Source organism: Bison bison, unplaced genomic scaffold, assembly GCF_000754665.1.
Source record: "Bison bison bison isolate TAMUID 2011002044 unplaced genomic scaffold, Bison_UMD1.0 scf7180017864367, whole genome shotgun sequence".
Lineage (NCBI taxonomy): Eukaryota > Metazoa > Chordata > Mammalia > Artiodactyla > Bovidae > Bison > Bison bison.
Genome location: NW_011494939.1, coordinates 5523336 through 5544161, shown reverse-complemented (window position 1 = coordinate 5544161; position 20826 = coordinate 5523336). Strand labels below are relative to the sequence as shown.

General features: G+C 43.5%; 1 protein-coding gene across 5 annotated transcripts in view; it reads left to right on the top strand.

The window, feature by feature from the left end:
• The window catches only part of ABCC5 (ATP-binding cassette, sub-family C (CFTR/MRP), member 5), an 81702-nt gene that overhangs the window by 22263 nt on the left and 38613 nt on the right, over window positions 1-20826 (top strand). For 3 of the 5 annotated variants that reach the window (XM_010855676.1, XM_010855678.1, XM_010855677.1), the window contains exons 4-11: window positions 676-831; window positions 1464-1611; window positions 6415-6648; window positions 6799-6972; window positions 8031-8178; window positions 10323-10471; window positions 10872-10979; window positions 15283-15639. In XM_010855676.1, the coding sequence (XP_010853978.1) occupies window positions 676-831; window positions 1464-1611; window positions 6415-6648; window positions 6799-6972; window positions 8031-8178; window positions 10323-10471; window positions 10872-10979; window positions 15283-15639 (1474 nt within the window). Of the gene's footprint in view, window positions 1-675; window positions 832-1463; window positions 1612-4010; window positions 5654-5708; window positions 5804-6414; window positions 6649-6798; window positions 6973-8030; window positions 8179-10322; window positions 10472-10871; window positions 10980-15282; window positions 15640-20826 lie in introns of those variants that run through there. The other 2 variants (XM_010855679.1, XM_010855680.1) reach the window with 2 other exon arrangements.

Genomic DNA, 20826 nt, shown 5'->3' with positions numbered 1-20826 from the left:
ACAAAGGTTCGTCTAGTCAAGGCTATGGTTTTTCCTGTGGTCATGTATGGATGTGAGAGTTGGACTGTGAAGAAGGCTGAGCGCCGAAGAATTGATGCTTTTGAACTGTGGTGTTGGAGAAGACTCTTGAGAGTCCCTTGGACTGCAAGGAGATCCAACCAGTCCATTCTGAAGGAGATCAGCCCTGGGATTTCTTTGGAAGGAATGATGCTGAAGCTGAAACTCCAGTACTTTGGCCACCTCATGGGAAGAGTTGACTCATTGGAAAAGACTGATGCTGGGAGGGATTGGGGGCAGGAGGAGAAGGGGATGGCAGAGGATGAGATGGCTGGATGGCATCACTGACTTGATGGACGTGAGTCTGGGTGAACTCCGGGAGCTGGTGATGGACAGGGAGGCCTGGTGTGCTGCGATTCATGGGGTCGCAAAGAGTCGGACACGACTGAGCGACTGAACTGAACTAGGTTGGTCATAGCTTTTCTTCCAAGGAGCAGCTCATCTTTTAATTTCATGGCTTCAGTCACCAACTGCAGTGATTTTGGAGCCCCAAAAATAAAGTCTCTCACTGTTTCCATTGTTAAGAGTGCTGTATACTAACTAAACAGCGTATTTTAAGTGTTGGCTGGCCTTTCCATGTGCGTTGACAATTTTGTGCTTTGGGTTTTCTCTCCTCAGACACCAGCACCCAGTGGACAATGCTGGGCTCTTCTCCTGTATGACTTTTTCTTGGCTTTCTCCTCTGGCTTGCAAAGCCCACAAGAAGGGGGAGCTCTTAATGGAGGATGTGTGGTCTTTGTCCAAGTATGAGTCTTCCGAGGTGAACTGCAGAAGGTAGGCGTCTCTGGTCCACCCTCATTTCCCACAGACTGGATATGTAGGGCCTGAGCTAGGAGTGTGGGTCTGGCAGTGCCACATTCAGAACTCTGAGTCCTTTTAGGATTTGAGCCATGCTATAGAGGGAGGGTAGCCTGGGGGTGACTTTCTCTTTGCTCTTCTGCTTTATCTCCTATTTTACCTTGAATCCTGTTTTAACTACGGGCTTTCTCTCTCTCTCTCAGCCCCGCTTCTCTTCCTGAGTCTGCAGGGAGATTATGTTGCTGCCTTGTGACAGAGTACATTTTTGTGGTAGCCGATTGTCATGATTAAAATCTAGTTTACAACTTTACACTTTACCAGAGGATCCTTCAGCAAGGGTTGGGGACCCTTGAGAAAGACAGATTCTATTCAGGGATAATTTTTGTGGGTGGAAGGAAAGACTTTGGTTCTCATCATTTTCTGAATCCTGAGAGGCTGCCTATACAGGGTAAATATGTGGTTGCCAGGAAGGGTCTTTTTTCCCCAGAAGGTGAAGACTCTGTACATAACTTTAAAGGAGAGACTGGTGCGAGTGGTGGCAGCAGGGAGGCTGGGGTGTGCGTATTCCCTGGAAAGATGTGTAACGGAGGATATGTGCCCTTGTTAAGACTAGAGAGACTGTGGCAAGAAGAGCTGAATGAAGTTGGGCCCGACGCTGCTTCCCTCCGGAGGGTTGTGTGGACCTTCTGCCGCACCAGGCTCATCCTCTCCATCGTGTGCCTGATGATCACACAGCTGGCGGGCTTCAGTGGACCAGTAAGTCCTAACCATCCTTTCTGACAGTCTCCAGGGGCCCAGCCATGGCCAGCTCTAACATTCTTATTCTGTTTCAGGGGTTGTGCTCACTTTTGGGCTAGTTAGCAACCTTAGAGATGCCTCCAGGTCTGTTGCCAGGAAACAACTGATATTGGGTGAATAGTGGTTTGTGAAAACTGGAAGGATGAGGGGGCCGTGTTACCAGAGAAGAAGCGGAATTGGCTTGCTTCCCTGGGGTGGGGGTGAAGCTGAGTGATTCCGTTTCTGTACAGGACCATGCTGCTGTGGTGTGTGTTGACATGAAACAATAGTCCTGGTTCGGGAGGTGTGTCTTGCTGTGCTGTGAGTGGCGTTGTATGGCATAGGCTGTTGAGTTGGTGCTGGTGACACAGCGAAGGTCTGGAGGCAGAGTTGTCACGTGTTTGCCAGTTCTGTGGCAAAGGAGCCCTCAAGAAGCTGGAGGACTGTTGAGATTTTTAGAGTCTAACCTGAAGTCCATTTTCAGTTTTGGTTTATAGTGTAAGCTGTGTGGCAGGTGTCGGGATGGCAGCCCTGGTTTTCCTAGTGTTGCTGAAGCAGAGTAGGGGAGAAGAGTGACCACCACACTGTTCTCTGGACACCTGTTTCTTACACCCACTGTGCTGCCCTTACACTTGAGATTTTGATTAAATCTATTTTCTACATATTTGCCTTGAGGCATCGGAGCAGTAGTACTCCTTATTCTGTGCATTTTCCATGTGTGGGTAAGCTGGAGGTTCATGGTTTTGGTAAGTATGGGCCTAAGATGCATGGTAATTAGGTAAAACTAATTTGCAGTTTTTCTGTTATGTTCTTTTTTTGTTGTTGTTTGTTCATTTGTTTTTTGTTTTTAATGTTTGATGTCTTAAAAAAGTTTTGATCTCTTTTCTGAAGCAGAGAACACTCCTTTTCTGGTATTGGGTTTCTTATTAATTGACCAACTAACACACTTTGGTATAAGTTTTTAAGTAAGAGGGACCATGTACCTGAATATTATGTCACTGACCAAAATGGCAAACGTTTTCATAGGACCAGCTTCCCCCAAGAAGAGCTTCTGTCATTGTTTCACTACAGGGCTGGTGGCTGCTCTGATCTTTTGAAGAATTCTTTCAGCTGGGTAGCACAGTATACAGGCTTCCTTGATTCTGTTTGGTCAATGCTAGAATTTCATTGGCTCTCCCACCTCCCCCCCAAAATTCCATATTGTTGGGATTTTAATTTTTCACTTGGGAAGAACAGTTACTATGCTTGTTCAGCTTGGGGGCCTTACATTCACTCCCTTGAGCACCTGCATATTCTTTCAGCTCTCTTTTAAGGCACCGTGCACTGGACTACTAATCTCTAGTAAAGTGTCCTCAACGCCAGGGAAAGCAGAGAGCCTTCCTTCAATAGGAAAACAGCAGCACGCTTTTCCTTTTCTTCACTCTCTTTATGAAGAACACCTTAAGGCCTGTGTTATTTCAGGAGACTTTTTCCCTGGAACGATCAAGAAAGCAGTGGTTTCATCCAGTATCTCATTGACAAAAAAAGATTTCAGATTGTAAGCAATGAAAATTTCTGTTTTTCAGAGCTCCAGTTCTAACGAATTTCTTTTTAATTGAAAACTGAAGAATTGAGTTTGAGATTACTATTAGCAGTGAGCATACCTTCCATCTGTGGATTTAAATCCTCTGGAAGAATATCCATTTTCGATTTTTGCACATTTTCTAATATGTCAGGGCTTTCAAACTGTCTTCATCTGTTCTTACAGAAATCTACGTAAGAACTGAGTCCCCAGATACCATATATATATATATATTTTTTTTTTTTTAAATCTCCCCTCCGGCCTCACTGAACCTTGGTAGCCATATGCAGAGCTAATGAAACACAATCAAGTGAATGTGTGTTGTTTCATTTTTTTAACTGCTGGCTGGCCAGGGCTGGACATTAATGATCAAGATGGGTTTCAGTCACACCAGTGGACCAGCACTCTGCACATGGCGTCTAAGGGTCACCATAGTGTTAATGGAGAACCAAAATCTATAAGGATATGATCCTGATCTCTGATGAGTGGCCAAATTGCTAAACTTGCAGAGATGATTTGTGGCCTTCTTGGATTAAAACAGTTTTAGAAGACCAGGCCTGACTTATGATTTATGTGTAAAGAATTAGCATCCGCCCTGTAGATTTGCAAGAGACGGCTTCCTCCTGCAGTGCAATCTCTTGGTGAATGCTAACTCTGCTCACGGGCCTTTGCGGGAAAGGACAGTGAAAAGCCTCTAGAGAGGTAAGTTTCCCGCCCTTCCAACCTCTCTCCAGCTGCAGCTTGCTTGGTGCTGTCAGGATCTGGATTTGGGGGGAGTGTCTCTGTAGTGGAACCAGTGACAGAAGCTGTTCTTTAGAATTTTCAGGATGGCTGTATTCTGCGGTCAGAATGAGAGAGTCAAGCTGGGCAGAATCTCTCGCCAAGAGTTCAGGTAAGGTAATGTTTATTCACTGGGAATGGACAGCCAGACAGCTATGCTGACAATCTCGAGTTTTCTCCCAGTTTGTTTAAATTTAAATGATAAATCTGTAACCTTTTAAGATGAAATTTTGGTTGGTTTTTTCATGAGAACCTTTTTATTTCCTTTGTTCCATACAAAATGGTTTGAAATGTAATTGTTTTTTAAAAACGCTGTGTGTGTTGAAAAGTCTTTAATCTGCTGTTTCCTCTCTTCCCTCCCCTTTGAAAGTTTTATATAGTGTAAGCATTCATTTTGTCTTTTACCTTCCCCCTTCTCCTCCCCTCTGGGAGGTCCTAATGCTATTGCCTGGTGCTGAAAGTGGCACAATAAAGGTATGGGAAGGAAGGAACCCCAAACTACAACCTGCTGTCCTTTCACGCCTTCCTTTGGAGACGGCTCCGTCAGTGCCGAGGTGTGTGAGAAAATGCTTTACCGCACCGCCATCTTACTGAGTCGCTTCACGTGAGGAAAATGGGGTTCTGACCCTGCCACTCAGTGACTCAGTTCCACATTTCGGATTGCGTACTGGAAAAGAAGCCAACCTTCTTGCTAGTAATCCAGCAACCCAGCTGTGTGCAGTGGTGACCCAAGCAGTGGATATAAAACCTAAAAATCCAAGGGAGGGGAGCGATGGGATACACAGTTCTTGGCATCTGAAATCTCCTATTTACTTGATCAGATTGTTTACTGAGACTTGACGGAAATCTGATTGGTGGGGATCTCTTAGGATCTAGTCAACATCTGGTATTAATTTCCTCTTAGAAAAAAAAAGAAATAACGACTCACCCAGAGAGAGTCTGGAATTCAGCATTAGCTGCTTCAGGACAATTGCATCTGGCCTCCATTTTGGTCTGTCAGTCAAGCTGGTTTCCAGCTTCAGTACCCTTTGCTATAAAGATTGGGGTAGATGGTGGATGGGTTTCTCCTTAATTTTGTTTTCTCCCTTTAGGGAGGGGAATTGGTTTGACTTTTTTTTTGCTGTGGTTTGTTTTGTTTCATTTTTGGCAAGATCGACTTTAGCTGTAAGGACTCGAAAAGACTCTGAAGGATGCCACCCGTTTTTCCTTGAGGCCTAGATTTTTGTATTCCGTCCTGAGCAGAGGTCACTCCTCACAGCCTAGTGACCCAATAGCACCAGTGATTTTAAGCAAGAGTCACCCCTTTGGGGAGTTTTCAGTTTTGTTTTGTTTTTTAACTCTCTTTCCTTAGCAGCGAGGTCTTTATTCCTGGAGAATCTCCTCTATTGCAGACTCACTGCAACTTCAGGAGCCCTAACCGATTAAGTGCTGTCAGCTTGATGTGCTCCTCCGGACTTTGGAAACAGATCTCGGTTCAATGCTGTATTTCCACTGTGTGTAGTTAAAAAACAACAGTCACGGCCAGCCGACCTGTTGGCTGGCTAGCCCTGTATAACTCAACTCTGTATGTTCCCATGTATGTTACCGCAATGCTCCTCCTGTTGTACAGTGTCTGTGAGATGCTCTTTGAAGATGGTACTTTTTTTTTTTTCATTTTCAATAAAAGTACATGACCTCCCACTTCCTGGTATTTAATCCTGTTGCTGAATGTGCCTTGTGTGAGTGTGTGCTCCGGCGTTGCAGGACCTCAGAGCTGGAGGTGGCACTCGGTGGTTCTGGGGGCTGCTGCCTTCCCTCCCTGCAGGTGGTGTTAGACATGTGCTACCTGAGGTAACATGTTTTTGTTTTTGGGAGGGATTGGGGCATGGGGGAGGGCCCGTGGGAGGGGCTCTGGATTGTGGATAGTCTGCTTTGTTTGCTCTCTTCTGTACTATTAAACTGCTGATGTTTATTTTCAGGAATGTTTTGCAAATGCACTTCTCACTCTTCCCCAGTCCAACTGTAGGTACACTGTTCCTTTTTATCAAATAAGCACGTTTGAAACGATCCAAAAAAAAGAAAGGTCTTAACTTCATGTAAAGAAATGTATCATTGTGTGGAGATACTGGAATAAGGTCAAATATATACTTTTTAATGATCAGTGTGTTGAGAATGAATTTCAGCTCATGGACAGGTTTATGTTACATTAGAAAGAGTATCAGTTTCAATGGTATCCAAAGGAAGAAAAGTTTCAAATTAGACCTGCTTCCTGCAAAATGCCCTGCATAAATTGCCGAGGGTGGGCCATCAGCAGTAATTGGTCCTCCAAGAAGGTCTTTCTCTGCTTAGGCACTTGTCACTGTACAGTGGAGATGCCTTCTCTTTCTAACTTAACATAAAACTGCGGTGTAGTGTGTGGGTGCGGTGGAGATGCTGACAGCAGTGTGTGTTTCTCCCTGTAGGCCTTCGTGGTGAAACACCTCCTGGAGTACACCCAGGACACAGAGTCTAACCTCCAGTACAGCTTGCTGCTAGTCCTGGGCCTCCTCCTGACAGAAATTGTGCGTTCTTGGTCACTCGCACTGACATGGGCGTTGAATTACCGAACTGGGGTACGCTTGCGGGGAGCCATCCTAACCATGGCGTTTAAGAAGATCCTTAAGCTGAAGAACATTAAGGAAAAGTCTGTGGGTGAGGTGAGTGAGGGGTGATGGCTTCAGGGCAGAGAGAGAGCTCCCAGCCTGGGCTTTTTCCTTCCCTTGAGTCCCTGCTCTGACCTTTACCTTCCTGCTGAGCCAGCATCTGTGTCCTTGCAGTGTCCACTCACCACTGTTTGTGTCTCGTAGCTCATCAACCTGTGCTCAAACGACGGGCAGAGGATGTTTGAGGCAGCTGCTGTTGGCAGCTTGCTGGCTGGAGGACCTGTTATTGCCATATTGGGCATGGTTTATAATGTAATTATTCTGGGACCAACAGGCTTCCTGGGATCAGCTGTTTTTATCCTCTTTTATCCTGCAATGGTGAGTAAGCCTTTTTACTGTATTTTGGCAACTTCTCCGCAGAAGAATTACTTCTGTTGGGCTTTATATAGTTGACACCACTGAGGTATCACATCTTTGATTGGAAAGTTCTTTAAGCAGGTACCTGGTTTGGAAATGTCTGGAAAGAGCTAAACAGTGTACAGTCCACACAGGCAAAATTTTGACTTCAGAGGAAGTCGGATGTCATTAGAATAAAGGCAGTAGCTCCTACATGAGATTTAAAAAGAGAGTGTGAGTGAGGAGAAGGTCACCAGGTGAACTCTGCCCCCAGGTAATACAGGAACGGTTGAGTCACTCCATTTCAAGCAGATGCTAACTGATATAGCTCTCCTGCTTCCCTTTGGTAGCCTCGATATCCGTGATTGCTCTGAGGGCAAATACTTGCCTTACTGCTACTGCTAAGTCACTTCAGTCGTGTCCGACTCTGTGCGACCCCATAGACGGCAGCCCACCAGGCTCCCCCGTCCCTGGGATTCTCCAGGCAAGAACACTGGAGTGGGTTGCCATTTCCTTCTCCAGTGCATGAAAGTGAAAAGTGAAAGTGAAGTCGCTCAGTCGTGTCCGACCCTCAGCGACCCCATGGACTACAGCCTTCCAGGCTCCTCCGTCCATGGGATTTGCCAGGCAAGATTACTGGAGTGGGGTGCCATTGCCTTCTCTGATACTTGCCTTAACTTCCTTCCAAAGGAATGAGTCAAGTACTATTATCATTTAAGAGACCACTTTTATTAAAACACAGTACAGGGGCTCCCCTGGTGATCCAGTGGCTAAGACTCTGTGCTCCCAGTGCAGGGGGCCCAGGTTTGATTCCTGGTTAGGGAACTTGATCCCACATGCCACAACTAAGGATTCCACATGCCACAGATAAGACTCAGTGCAGCCAAATAAGTAAATAAATAATTTTTTTTAAAAAGGCAGTACAACTACAGGATGCTCACTTTTATAATAATCTTAAGTGGATTTACTTCCCAGAAAGAGTAGACAGTTCTTAATTATGAATAAGCTCTGATTTGGCATGACATTGCTTTTCCTTTCAGATGTTTGTATCACGGATCACTGCGTATTTCAGGAGAAAATGTGTGACCATTACAGATGACCGTGTCCAGAAGATGAATGAAGTCCTCACCTATATTAAATTTATTAAAATGTATGCCTGGGTCAAAGCATTCTCTCAGAGTGTACAAAGTGAGTTTAAAACCTTGGTATATGTATATTGGCTTCTTTGCTTTCTGAGCACATTAGCTACTGTGAATCCTAATGTCGTAGGATCAGAATATCATATGTTGTTGTAATATCCTATAGCATTACGTAGATAGGGATCTTAGAGACTGTCACTCATGACCTTGCCTTGTAAATGAGGAAACTGAGACCTGACTTTTCCCAAGATAACTCAGCTGGTTATGAGTAATTGATTCAGTTTCAAAGCCCCCTATCTATACTGTCACCCTGCCTGTGATTTTCTGGTCTGGACATGAGGCCATCACAGAAAACAATAACAAGTGGCTGCTGAGAGCTCCACTTCTACCCCCTGCCCCCCACGCTGTGGGTATGTGTGCAATACAAGTAGGCAGGTGTAAGAACCTGGGGGTGGTGCTGGGAGAGGAGCTGGGCTGGGGTTTAGGACAGCTGGACTCTGGGCCTCACTCTTCCGCTCGCTCAGTAGTTACTAAGTTTGGTTTCTTTTCAAATAATTGATTTGTGTTGAGTCACAAGGTTTTCAGTGCCTGGCCCTACTCTGATCCATAAATTCAGTGCAGACATAAGCATGTTGTATGTAAATGCCACAAAGTTTGGAGGAATAATTAACACCTTAGCTGGGCATTCCTAAAGATCTTAACAAAAGTTGAAATCTTGGGCCTTAAAAAGTGAAATTTAAGAAAAAATATATTTAAAGGCACTTTAGAGTTCAAATGAGAAGACATAGTTACAGTTAAACTTAATTTAAATATAATAGAAATGCCTGTTCATCAACCATAATCTCATAGTAAGCTAACCTGAATATGTTCCAATTAAAAAGTTGGTGCAATTTTGAGTTGAACAGAAGAAATACAGTGTTCAGATTAAGGAAGCTGTTTTATTTTCACTGCTTGATTTGTTGAGTAAACCTTCAGGGACATTCCATTAACTTTAATTATGAGTGGTCATCAGAAGGAAGTGACCACTCAGAAGTTCCAGCAATGGATCGGGCCCCTTCTTTAACTAGTGAGTTTGTTGCCAATAGAATGTAGCAGTTGGATGCTAACAGGATGTCTGCCAAGCCTGTTGTGGCAGGGTCACCACTGATGGTCCCTTCTGGCTCTCAAATTCTGATTTTCTCAGTTTTCTAATCTTCTTTCTGAGATTCCACTCATCCTTCAGCTCCTGACTTTGGTATCTTTACCCGTGTGTATTAGCTTGAAAAGAGCATTCTTGCTCATTATAGACTTTGGTAAGTTATGTGATAAATGTTAAAGCAATGAAATGAAATTTTTAAAAGTATGGCTTGAGAGCTGGCTCTTAATATATTTCTCAGTGTTTGGGACAGTGGTAATGCCTTTAAGGTCAGTGTGTAGCCTCTCAAAAGCATTGCTTTGTGTTTGAAAATGTTTTGAAAATACTTCACTGCTTTATTGTCATACTTCCTACTCTGTGGTCTTTTAAACTCCATGGTTACTCTGTTAATAAGGTTGTTAGTTTTGTAGATAGTTAAGAAAAGTCATTCTGCCTACAAAAATTGTATTTTATCTCATTCATCTTCTTTCAGTCATCCTTACTGCTTTGTTGTGTGAAAGCCTCTTTCCTAGCTCCAACATACAGTAGGCACCCTAGTAAATCTTAGTTCCTTTTTAATTCTCCATTATTGTTGTATAGTCTTTCCTATAAGTACTTAAGCTAGAAATGAACAACAACCAGGTAAGCAAACATAACTGCCAATAGCAGACATGGTTAATGTGTTCATTCCTTCTGAACATAAGAAATTTGCAAAAAGAATCAGACCAAGGCAGAAGGTGATGTTAGATTCATTCCTATGACTTGATCCATTTCAAACCTCAGGCTTGCATACCAGCTTTCATGATTAAATTATAATTGATGGTCATATTGACCTAGTTTTTGCATCATAGGGTCGTTTTAAAACCCATGGTGGCCAAAGACCTACCAAATCGTGTTTGGTGACAGATAAGCAGTATCCTTGCCTGGAGAATCCCAGGGACGGGGGAGCCTGGTGGGCTGCCGTCTATGGGGTTGCACAGAGTCAGACATGACTGAAGTGACTTAGCAGCAGCAGCAAGCAGTATCACATAGTTTCTTTCGACTTGCTTTTTAGAAACTGTCTTGCTTTTTTTCCTTAGAAATCCGAGAGGATGAACGTCGGATGTTGGAAAAAGCTGGGTACTTTCAGAGCATCACTGTTGGCGTGGCTCCTATTGTGATGGTGATCGCCAGCGTGGTGACCTTCTCTGTTCACATGACCCTTGGCTTTGATCTAACAGCAGCACAGGTCAGTGAGCTTGGAGACATTTTAGAAACACCACATGTAGAGATGCTCTGGTCCTCTTATTACTAGATTTGGATTTTTCACCCATGCAGTTAATCCAAGTGGAAGAATGAAGATTTAGCCCCAGTGCATAGATAATGTACGGCTTGTTTTTAGTCAACTCAGCTTTGGGTTTAATTCTGAAATACAGATCATCAATTGATTTAAATTCACTGAGAATTTTAATTGGAGGTCTCATAAAAATTCTATCTTTAAAAAATATATTGGAAATATATCTGACTCATACCAACATTTGACAGTCAAGCTGTAGCCCTCCTTAAACCTGAGAGGAAATTGATGATGTTGTGTTACTTTAGTCACAGAGCCTCATCAGGCTCAATTTCTCCTCTTTTCCTATTTTCAGGCTTTCACAGTGGTAACTGTCTTCAATTCCATGACTTTTGCTTTGAAAGTTACACCGTTTTCAGTAAAATCCCTCTCAGAAGCATCTGTGGCTGTTGACAGATTTAAGGTAAGTGGCTCCCTTCGCCCCTCCATGTCAGGAGCTGTCCATGGCAAAATTAACTGCTGCCTTTATTCCAGTGGGCCACATGGGCTGGCTACACTTGACGTTTTTCACCTTTAGCCTTTTGGCAAGTTGGTAAGAATCAAGTTAGTGAAAGACTCAGAGGACCTTTCCATAGAAATATGACTTTTTACCTTTTATAGACAGCCTATGTAGTTCTTGGCTCCCAAAATTTCATTGTTCCCCTTCAGAGCTAGTCTCTTTTGTCTGGACTTAACACAGGTATTTGTTATAATTTACTGGGCTTTTAAGTGATTCAAACCTAGGCAATTAGAATGATCAGGAGACTGTCAGCTTTTTCTCACCTTAATCTACATCTACCTTTACCAAAATGCTGGTGGTCATAAACTCTTTTTGATTCTTTTTTCTGTCCTGTATGTTGGTCATTCATGGTACAGGAAATGCAGTGACATGGGAATAGTATAAAGCTAGACCATACTGAGAAGTGAAGTAAGGATTTTTTTTTTCCCTTGCAAGGGATTAGTTGATCATGCCTTGACTATGTTCTTTGTGCTTTCAGAATAACACAAATACATGATACAAGAAGTAGATATATTTGGGAGGGTGGAGGGAGGTAGATATTTGGAAGTGGTTAATACTTAAAAAAACGAAAACAAAAAGAAACAGCACCTGTGTGGCTGGAGTCCCAGCTGTTGGCAAAGTGGCTGTTGACAAAGCCACTGCTGAGAGTAGCCCCTGCTAATCCTTCTTGGCTGCTGAGAGCAATACAAAAGTAAGGTTCTCAGCCTTGTTGGTCAAGAAAGGTAGTCCTCAAGAATGTGCCCCCCAGGCCCAACCCTCCATCACCCCAACCTGGTTTCTAGAAGGCCAAATTCCAGAGCCGCGTGAAAAGAAATGGTTTAATCGTAATCAGAGCTTTATTTTGCAGAACCCACAATGTCTAGCTTTGACGAAGGCAGATTTTTTTTTAATTGAAAAAATCTTAATTGGATTTATTCAGTGATTCATGAATTGGGCAGCATGCAATCTAGTAAAGAGAAAAGCTCTGAGGAGCTATACAGAATGAAAGGATTTACAGGCAGAAGGGACTGGGAACAAGGATGTTTTCCTAGGCAGAAAACTGCATTGGTTATTGCAAGGTTACTTTCCTTTAGGGGAAAATAGGGGTCTCTCTGGAGAAGACAATGGCAACCCACTCCAGTACTCTTGCCTGGAAACTCTCATGGATGGAGGAAACTGGTAGGCTGCAGTCCATGGGGTTGCAAAGAGTCAGACACGACTGAGCGACTTCACTTTCACTTTTCACTTTCATGCATTGGAGAAGGAAATGGCAACCCACTCCAGCATTCTTGCCTGGAGAACCCCAAGGATGGAGGAGACTGCCGTCTATGAGGTCACACAGAGTCGGACACGACTGAAGCGACTTAGCAGAAGCAGCAGCAGGGGTCTCTCAGGCATGTTTCCTAGCTAGTGCTGATCAGGTGATTCCTGATTGACTGGTTTAATATTCCATTGCTGGGAGAGCTGAAACTGTAGTTAAGTCCTAGTTTGGGGCTTAACATCAGTGACTATTTGAGGCCTGTTGTTTTTAACAACCCATAGGAAGCAGACCAGAATTGATCCTAAATGGATTAATTTCCTCCTAAAACAAAAACACAACATTTTTGATAGGATTCAAAACCAGGACCTAGAGTCTCATAGTGTAATATTCAAAATACCCAGGATACAATCCAAAATTTCTCTACATACAAAGAACCAAGAAAGTCGAAAACACTGAGATGACCCAAATGTTGGAATTATCAGAAAAAGACCTTAGAAATGAAAACATAGTCTCAGCAGAGAAATAGAAGAGCTAGAAACTAACCAAATAAAAATTTTTACACTAAGAAAATATATTAATCAAGATTTGAAAATATATTGAACAGCTTTAACTTAAAAATAGATCAGTTGAAATTATCTGTAATAATCAGAATGTTCACCTCTAAGGCAGATGTTTTGACCATTAATTAGTCCCATTAATTAGACCATTAATTGTTTCTCAGTCTTCTTTAGTGAATGGCTTTGGTGACATTTTGGATGAAGGGATAGGAATTTATAGTGTAGATTTGTTCACTCCTATTGTTTCTTGAGAGCTCTCTTTTCACTTACTAGTGAGAACTTATGTTAGCAGATGGCTTTTCACACTATAGATCCTTCCTCTACCCAGGAAGTTTCAGAGTTAATAATAGAAGCAAAACCACCCACAGCTCTGCTATATACCCCATGAGAATGAGTCGCATTCTGGCTAGTTCCTTTTGTCAGTCTTCTCCTCCTCCCCCACCTCTACTTCTAGGAGCATGATAATTTATAGAAAGGCAGTGAGAAGCCACCTTATAACTTTTCTGTTAAGACAGTCACCACTGTAGTGTTGCCAGGTTTAGCCAATAAAAACATAAGACACCCAGTTAATAACTACATGAGATGTACTTAGACTAAAAGGTTAGTCATTGTTTATCCTGAATCAGAATTTAGCTAGGTGTCCTGTATTTTATCTGGCAACTCTATGAGTGGTCCCCTCTTCTGCTCAACAGATACACTCCAATTTGATTGTTTCAGTGACTGAGAGTAGTGTTTGGATGGTCATCGTCCTCTGGTGAAGCTGAGGTTTATGGTTTATGTACCTCTAAGATTCTTGCCTGGCAGGTGCAAATCCATGTAGATACGAATTCAGGTGCGTGGGGCCCTTGTATGCCTCAGAGTGTCTGGGCAGAGCGACTGAGGCTGAAATCCTCCTGGGAGGAGTACGAGGCTGTGGGGAGCCTGTGGGAGAGGAAAATGTGGACAAGCTGTGCAAGTCAGAGGCACTAACATAGTTTTTATAGTACATAAGCCCTAGGAGATCCTTTTAGTAACTCTTCAGGTGAGAGAAATGACGGGAATTCTGTCAGTATGTGGTCCAGTCTGTGAAGGTGGGCAGAATATTTGGCATGTTATTCTCAGCCCAGTCTTCTCAGGAAGGCTCTGAACAAATGAAGCCAATGGCTCTTTTCAGAAAACTAAACTTTAAACTACTCTGTTTTGAAAGGATGACCAAGAGCAAAGATTATCCAGATTTAGAAACATGACACTTCTGGGAAGATGGAGGATTGGGAGCGGGTAGGAGATGTGGCAGTTTAGGAGTGGAAAGACCAAGTTTAGGATTTAGGAGAAGGAGCTTGCTCTCAGGCGATGGGATTATGTGGTACACTTAATAGCAGCTGCAAACTTGAAAGGGCTTTTAAAATAGTTAGGGGTTCTTGGTAACAAAGTGACTAAGGAAAGAGTCCTGCCACTAAAAGTTATCTTTTTTCTAAAGACTTTCTAATGTTTAAAAAAACATTGTTTAATCATATTTGGAATCCAACTGGTATAGCATCCTGTAGAAAAGATCACTTAGTTAAGGGACGTGTCAGAAGTGAGTTCAAAGTCATGGGCCCATGTTGGTTCTGGGCAGAGGTTTATTATGGTCAGTGTTTCCGGTGTAATTTCCAAGACATTTAGCTTTTCAAGCATTCCTCTTTTCTTCCCCTGACATGCCTCAGTGGGGCTGGGGAATAGGTGGGAGGGAAAAGTCTTGCTTTCTTCTCAGCTGGGTGTCTGAGGGAGATACCCTTCCCTTTCATGCAAGCCCTTTGTTTGAATTCTCACAAGTTCCAAGGTAGGACTTGGAAGACATGAGAACTTGTTGGTGAGAAGATGTGCTCTGCTGTCGATCAAACCTTAGGTACTCCTTTCTAACCGGAGAGAGTTAGGCCTGGTCATCAGCTCAGTTCAGCCTATCCCTGTGCCATGTGCCATGGGGTACCTGAGGAAAGTGCCCAGGCTTGGGGGCCCTGCAGGAGTGGTCTGGATGGCAGAGTGACAAGAGTCAGAGCAGGAGAGCAATGTGCCCTTTGGTTTTCCTGCTTACATTTTACTGCCTACCACTCAGCAGCTCCTGAATGAGAACAGAGGGCTGCAGACCAGTCAGTTAAATATCCCCTGGTCCTCTTGAGAGTGGTGGAAAAGGAAAGAGGAGTTTAGCATTTAACTGGTAACATAGAGTGTGGGCTGATTGAGGAGGCCCCTGTCCCTCCCAAGGTGTCCCCACATTCCCGTGACCTCTCCATGGGCCTGAGGCTGGGCTACACTAATGAGCTACCTTTTGCCCTTCAGCTTCCTTCCACTGTATAGCCTGATGTGTTTTGCTACGTGAGTGTACGCCCTAGGCTTGTCTCCCTGGTCTTGATCCAGTGTCTCATCTTTGCACCTCTCTCACAACTCCTATCAGAGTTTGTTTCTAATGGAAGAGGTTCACATGATAAAGAAAAAACCAGCCAGCCCTCACCTCACGATAGAGATGAAAAATGCCACCTTGGCATGGGACTCCTCCCACTCCAGTATCCAGAACTCACCCAAGCTGACCCCCAAAACGAAAAAAGACAAGAGGGCTGCCAGGGGCAAGAAAGAGAAGGTGAGGCAGCTGCAGCGCACTGAGCATCAGGCGGTGCTGGCAGAGCAGAAGGGTCACCTCCTCCTGGACAGTGACGAGCGGCCCAGCCCTGAGGAGGAAGAGGGCAAGCACATCCACCTGGGGAGCCTCCGCCTGCAGAGGACGCTCTACAACATCGACTTAGAGATCGAAGAGGTAACTGTCTCCCGGCTGTCCTCTGGGGAGAGGGGGCTGCTACCGTCGTTTCGGCAAAGTGCTTCATGGCTGGGAGTGATTTTGCATTAAAGAGCCAACCTGGCCAGGTCCACTCTAGAAGGGATTCTTAGGAATTTAACACTAGAAATGAATAACAGTAGAAATAAATAATAGAAATGCTCTCATGAGATACTCATTTTGTAAACAAGGAAATGAAGCATTCAAGTGGGTTTTCCACAATCTTGCCCAGAGTAGATTTGATTGTTATATTATGTGTGAGCTATAATAATGATTTCTTATTATAACTCTGTGTGAGCTGCTCATTAGTGCTGGGCTATGCATAGCACAGAACCTGGCGTATAATAGGTACTCCCAGTGGTGCTGTCATCAGCAATTCTATTGTAACTTTATTTCTTACTGAAAGCAAAGGCCATTATGGTATATGATGTTACAGCCCAGGACTAGAGTCTGTCAGAAATCTCCCTATAGGGAGTGACTACCAGGCACTCCAGCTTCAAGGCTTAACCTACCGAACATGACTGGGGCCCAGCAGCGTGCTGAGGGCTGCAGCATCCAGAAAATCCAAGGGGTATATATATCTGCTCACTCCACAGCCATTTGTCTTTAAACTTTTTGTTTTGTATTGGGGTACAGCCAATTAACAATGTTGTAAAGTTTCAGGTGAACAGCAAAGGGACTCAGCCATACATATACATATATCCATTCTCCCCCAAGCTCCCCTCCTATCCAGGCTGCCACGTAACACTGAGCAGAGTTCCTTGTGCTATACAGTAGGTCCTTGTTGGTTATCCATTTTAAGTATAGCAGTGTATACATGTCCATCCCAAACTCCCTAACTATCCTTTCCCCCCACCCTTCCCCCGTGGTGATCATAAATTCGTTCTCTAAGTCTCCACAGCCATTTTGAGTGCCATCTGTCTGTCAGGCACTGTTACAGAGCAGCAGAAACCAAAATCCCTGCCATCCTGGATTTTGCCTTCTTCTGAGCAAAGGCAGATAGTAAACAGGTAAAGGGGCTACAAAGAAAAGGGGATGAAGGGCTTGACGGACAGAGAGCAGGTGTCACTGCAGTTTAAATAGACTACTTGAGGGAAGGCCTCAAACTAAGATTCCGCATTCCTCAGGGCACAGCCAAAAAAAAAAAGTAATAACAGACATGATGCCTTTTTTTTTTTTTTTTTTTTACAAATTGAAGGCTTCTGGCAACCCTGCATCAAGCAAGCCTGTAGACGTTTTTTTCCCAACAGCATTTGCTTACTTCATATTTCTGTTATGTTTTGGTAATTCTAGAAATATTTCAAACCCTCCATCAGAGAAGATTACGATTCATTAAAGACTCAGATGATGGTTAGCATTTTTTAGCAATATTTTTACATTAAAATAGATACAGTGTTTTTTCTTAGACACAATGTAATTGCACACTATATAGGCTAAAGTATAAAGTATTTACATTAAAATAGATACAGTGTTTTTTCTTAGACACAATGTAGTTGCACACTATATAGGCTAAATATAAAGTATTTACATTAAAATAGATACAGTGTTTTTTCTTAGACACAATGTAATTGCACACTATATAGGCTTCAGTATAAAGTAAAGATAACTAATACAAACACTGGGAAACCAGAACGTTTATTGTGATATTTGCTTTACTGAAATAATCTGGAACCAGACCTGCAGTATGTGCAAGGTATGCCTGTATTTGACCAAAGACTTGAAGGAATGAGCCATGAGAATACATGGGGGAAGAAGAGCATTCAGGCAGAGGGAAAAGAAGCACAAAAGCCCTGAGTATGTTAATTGTGCTTTCACAGGAGCAGAGTGAGCATGGGAGAGAGGGGAGGGTACTGAAAGCAGAGAGGATTGGAGTGCCAGAGCCTTCATAATGACTTCTCCTTTACTCTGAATGGATAGAAAAGCCACTAGAGGGATTGGAGGACAAGAGTGATGTGATCTGACTTACAGATGCAGAGAATCATTCTAGCTTCTGGATTCAGAAGAGTGTAGGAAAACAAGGAGTGAAGCCAGGAGAACCAAGGAAAAGCATTAGTTTTCTGGACCAAGGTGGTGGTGACAGAGGTGGTAAGGAATGTTCATCTACCTCACTGGAAGTAGTCTTCAGGGGTTCTAATGTGGTGTGAGGCATGTTGTTGTTGTTGTTCAGTCACCCAGTCGTGTCTGACTTTTGCGACCCCATGGATTGCAGCACGCCAGGCCTTCCTATCCCTCACCATCTCCCGGAGTTTGCTCAAGTTCATGTTCATTGCATTGGCGATGCCATCCAGCCATCTCATTCTCTGACACCCTCTTCTGTCCACAATGTTTCCCAGCATCAGGGACTTTTCCAGTGAGTCATCTATTTGCATCAGATGACCATAATACTGGAGTTTCAGCTTCAGTCCTTCCAGTGAATATTCAGGGTTGATCTCCCTTAAGATTGACCTGGTTTGATCTCCTTGCTATCCAAGGGACTTTCAGGAGTCTTCTGCAACACCACAGTTCGAAGGCCTCAGTTCTTTGGCATTCTGCCTTCTTTACAGTTACAAGCAGGAACCAAAACAGGCGGGAGAAACATCAACAACCTAAGATATGCAGAGGATACCACTCTAATGGCAGACAGCGAAGAGGAACTAAAGAACCTCTTGATAAGGGTGAAGGAGGAGAGTGAAAGAGCCTGCTTAAGACTAAATATTAAAAAAAAACTGAGATCATGGGATCTACCCCATTCAGTTCAGTTGCTCAGTCGTGTCTGACTCTTTGTGACCCCATGAATCGCACCACGCCAGGCCTCCCTGTCCATCACCAACTCCTGGAGTTCACTCAAACTCACATCCATTGAGTCGGTGATGCCATCCAGCCATCTCATCCTCTGTCGTCCCCTTCTCCTCCAGCCCCAAATCCCTCCCAGCATCAGAGTCTTTTCCAATGAGTCAACTCAGCTTTAGTATCATTCCTTCCAAAGAACACCCAGGACTGATCTCCTTTAGAATGGACTGGTTGGATCTCCTTGCAGTCCAAGGGACTCTCAAGAGTCTTCTCCAACACCACAGTTCAAAGGCATCAATTTTTCGGCGCTCAGCTTTCTTCACAGTCCAACTCTCACATTCATACATGACTGCTGGAAAAACCATAGCCTTGACTAGACGGACCTTTGTTGGCAAAGTAATATCTCTGCTTTTGAATATGCTATCTAGGTTGGTCATAACTTTCCTTCCAAGGAGTAAGCATCTTTTAATTTCATGGCTGCAGTCACCATTTGCAGTAATTTTGGAGCCCCCAAAAATAAAGTCTGCCACTGTTTCCACTGTTTCCCCATCTATTTGCCATGAAGTGATGGGACCAGATGCCATGATCTTAGTTTTCTGAATGTTGAGCTTTAAGCCAACTTTTTCACTCTCCTCTTTCACTTTCATCAAGAGGCTTTTTAGTTCCTCTTCACTTTCTGCCATAAGGGTGGTGTCATCTGCATATCTGAGGTGATTGATATTTCTCCCAGCAATCTTGATTCCAGCTTGTGCTTCTTCCAGCCCAGCTTTTCTCATGATGTACTCTGCATATAAGTTAAATAAGCAGGGTGACACTATACAGCCTTGACGTACTCCTTTTCCTATTTGGAACCAGTCTGTTGTTCCATGTCCAGTTCTAACTGTTGCTTCCTGACCTGCGTGTGGCAAATAGAAGCGGAAAAGGTGGAAGTAGTGACCAATTTCCTTTGCTTGGGCTCCAAAATCATTGTGGAAGGTGACTGCAGCCATCAAATCAGAAGACAATTGCTTCTTGGCAGGAAAGCAATGACAAACCTAGACAGTGTGTTGAAAAGCTGAGACATCACTCTGTCGACAAAGGTATAGTCAAGGCTATAGTAGTCCCAGTGGTCACATATGGTGGTGAGAGCTGGACTGTACAGAGAGGCATGTTATACAGATCCAGAGCTGTACTAAAGGGAAACAAAAAGCTCGTAGCTGTTGGAAGTTACAGACAAGAGGGAAATGGATGAGACCACGTGAAACAACTAGCATGGCTCATCATTGGAGGGCGTGCGAGTCAGTTTTTGGACTTCAGTTACCTTTTAACAGCAGGCTTCTTATTTAATAACAGTTATCTTGAGGCAACTCTATTACATTGCTAGTCAACTCTATTAGAGGATTATTTCTTGTAATCAGGTAAAGTTTATTCTTTTCCTTTCTATCTGTTGACCCTCCTTCTGCCCTTTACAGTCCATGTTCACATGACAGACCTTTAGCTATTCCCCCCAGCCCCTCTCTTTAGGGAAGAGGAGGGAGGTTAACATTTGCCAGATGTCTTCTGTGTCCCAGGCACATGCTTCACTGCTGACATCTTCTTTAGCCACCATGTAGTCGTCAGAACAGAGTTTTCTTTGTGTTAACCTGACTGACCAGAGCAGAGTCTAAGCCTGTGGCTTGGTCTCTTTGTAACCACTGGTTTGTAATCTCTCAGCCCCCTGGACCATGTCAAAAACTTTGTCAAGAATACTTTTATAAGACCTGTCTGCCTCTAGAATCCATGTTCTTTCCACACGACCACTCTCCATCCCCTTCCTCCATGCCAGGCTTGAGGCGATAGAGTGCTGCTGAACAAGCGTCCCTGTTAAAATCATCTGTCTGTTCTTGAAAACTTAATACTGCCCATGGAGAACTCATCATTTTCCCTGGGGATATTCAGTTAATCACAGGCTTGGTTTTCTACTTTCATGTCAGATTGATGGTAAAAATATGCCCCCAGATTCTTGGGAATGTTTTGTAGAAAAATGGAAACAACAGTGCACATTGTGCGTAGTTTTTATTGAAAATGATTTATAGACCCTGAGGAAAAAATCATATAAAATAAAATGAAAATAAAATGATTTTCAGGAGTCCTGTCCTCTCTTTTAAAACCATCAATAAAAACAAACAAGTTATCAAAAAGCATGGGTTGCCAACAAAGTAGGGAAAGGTTTGGGCCTTTCTAAAAGTGATGTGGGACCTATGGCATATTTAAATTTTCTAAAAGGCTTACACATCTATTACCTCAGTGCATCCCCACAGAAACCCTATGACGTGGTTGGCTGATGAGGGAGAACAAAGGTAAGTGACTTGCTGGGTCCTCAGGATGACAGTTCCCATAGTGATGGACTGTCATTAATGTTTTTTTCCTCAAAGAAATCTA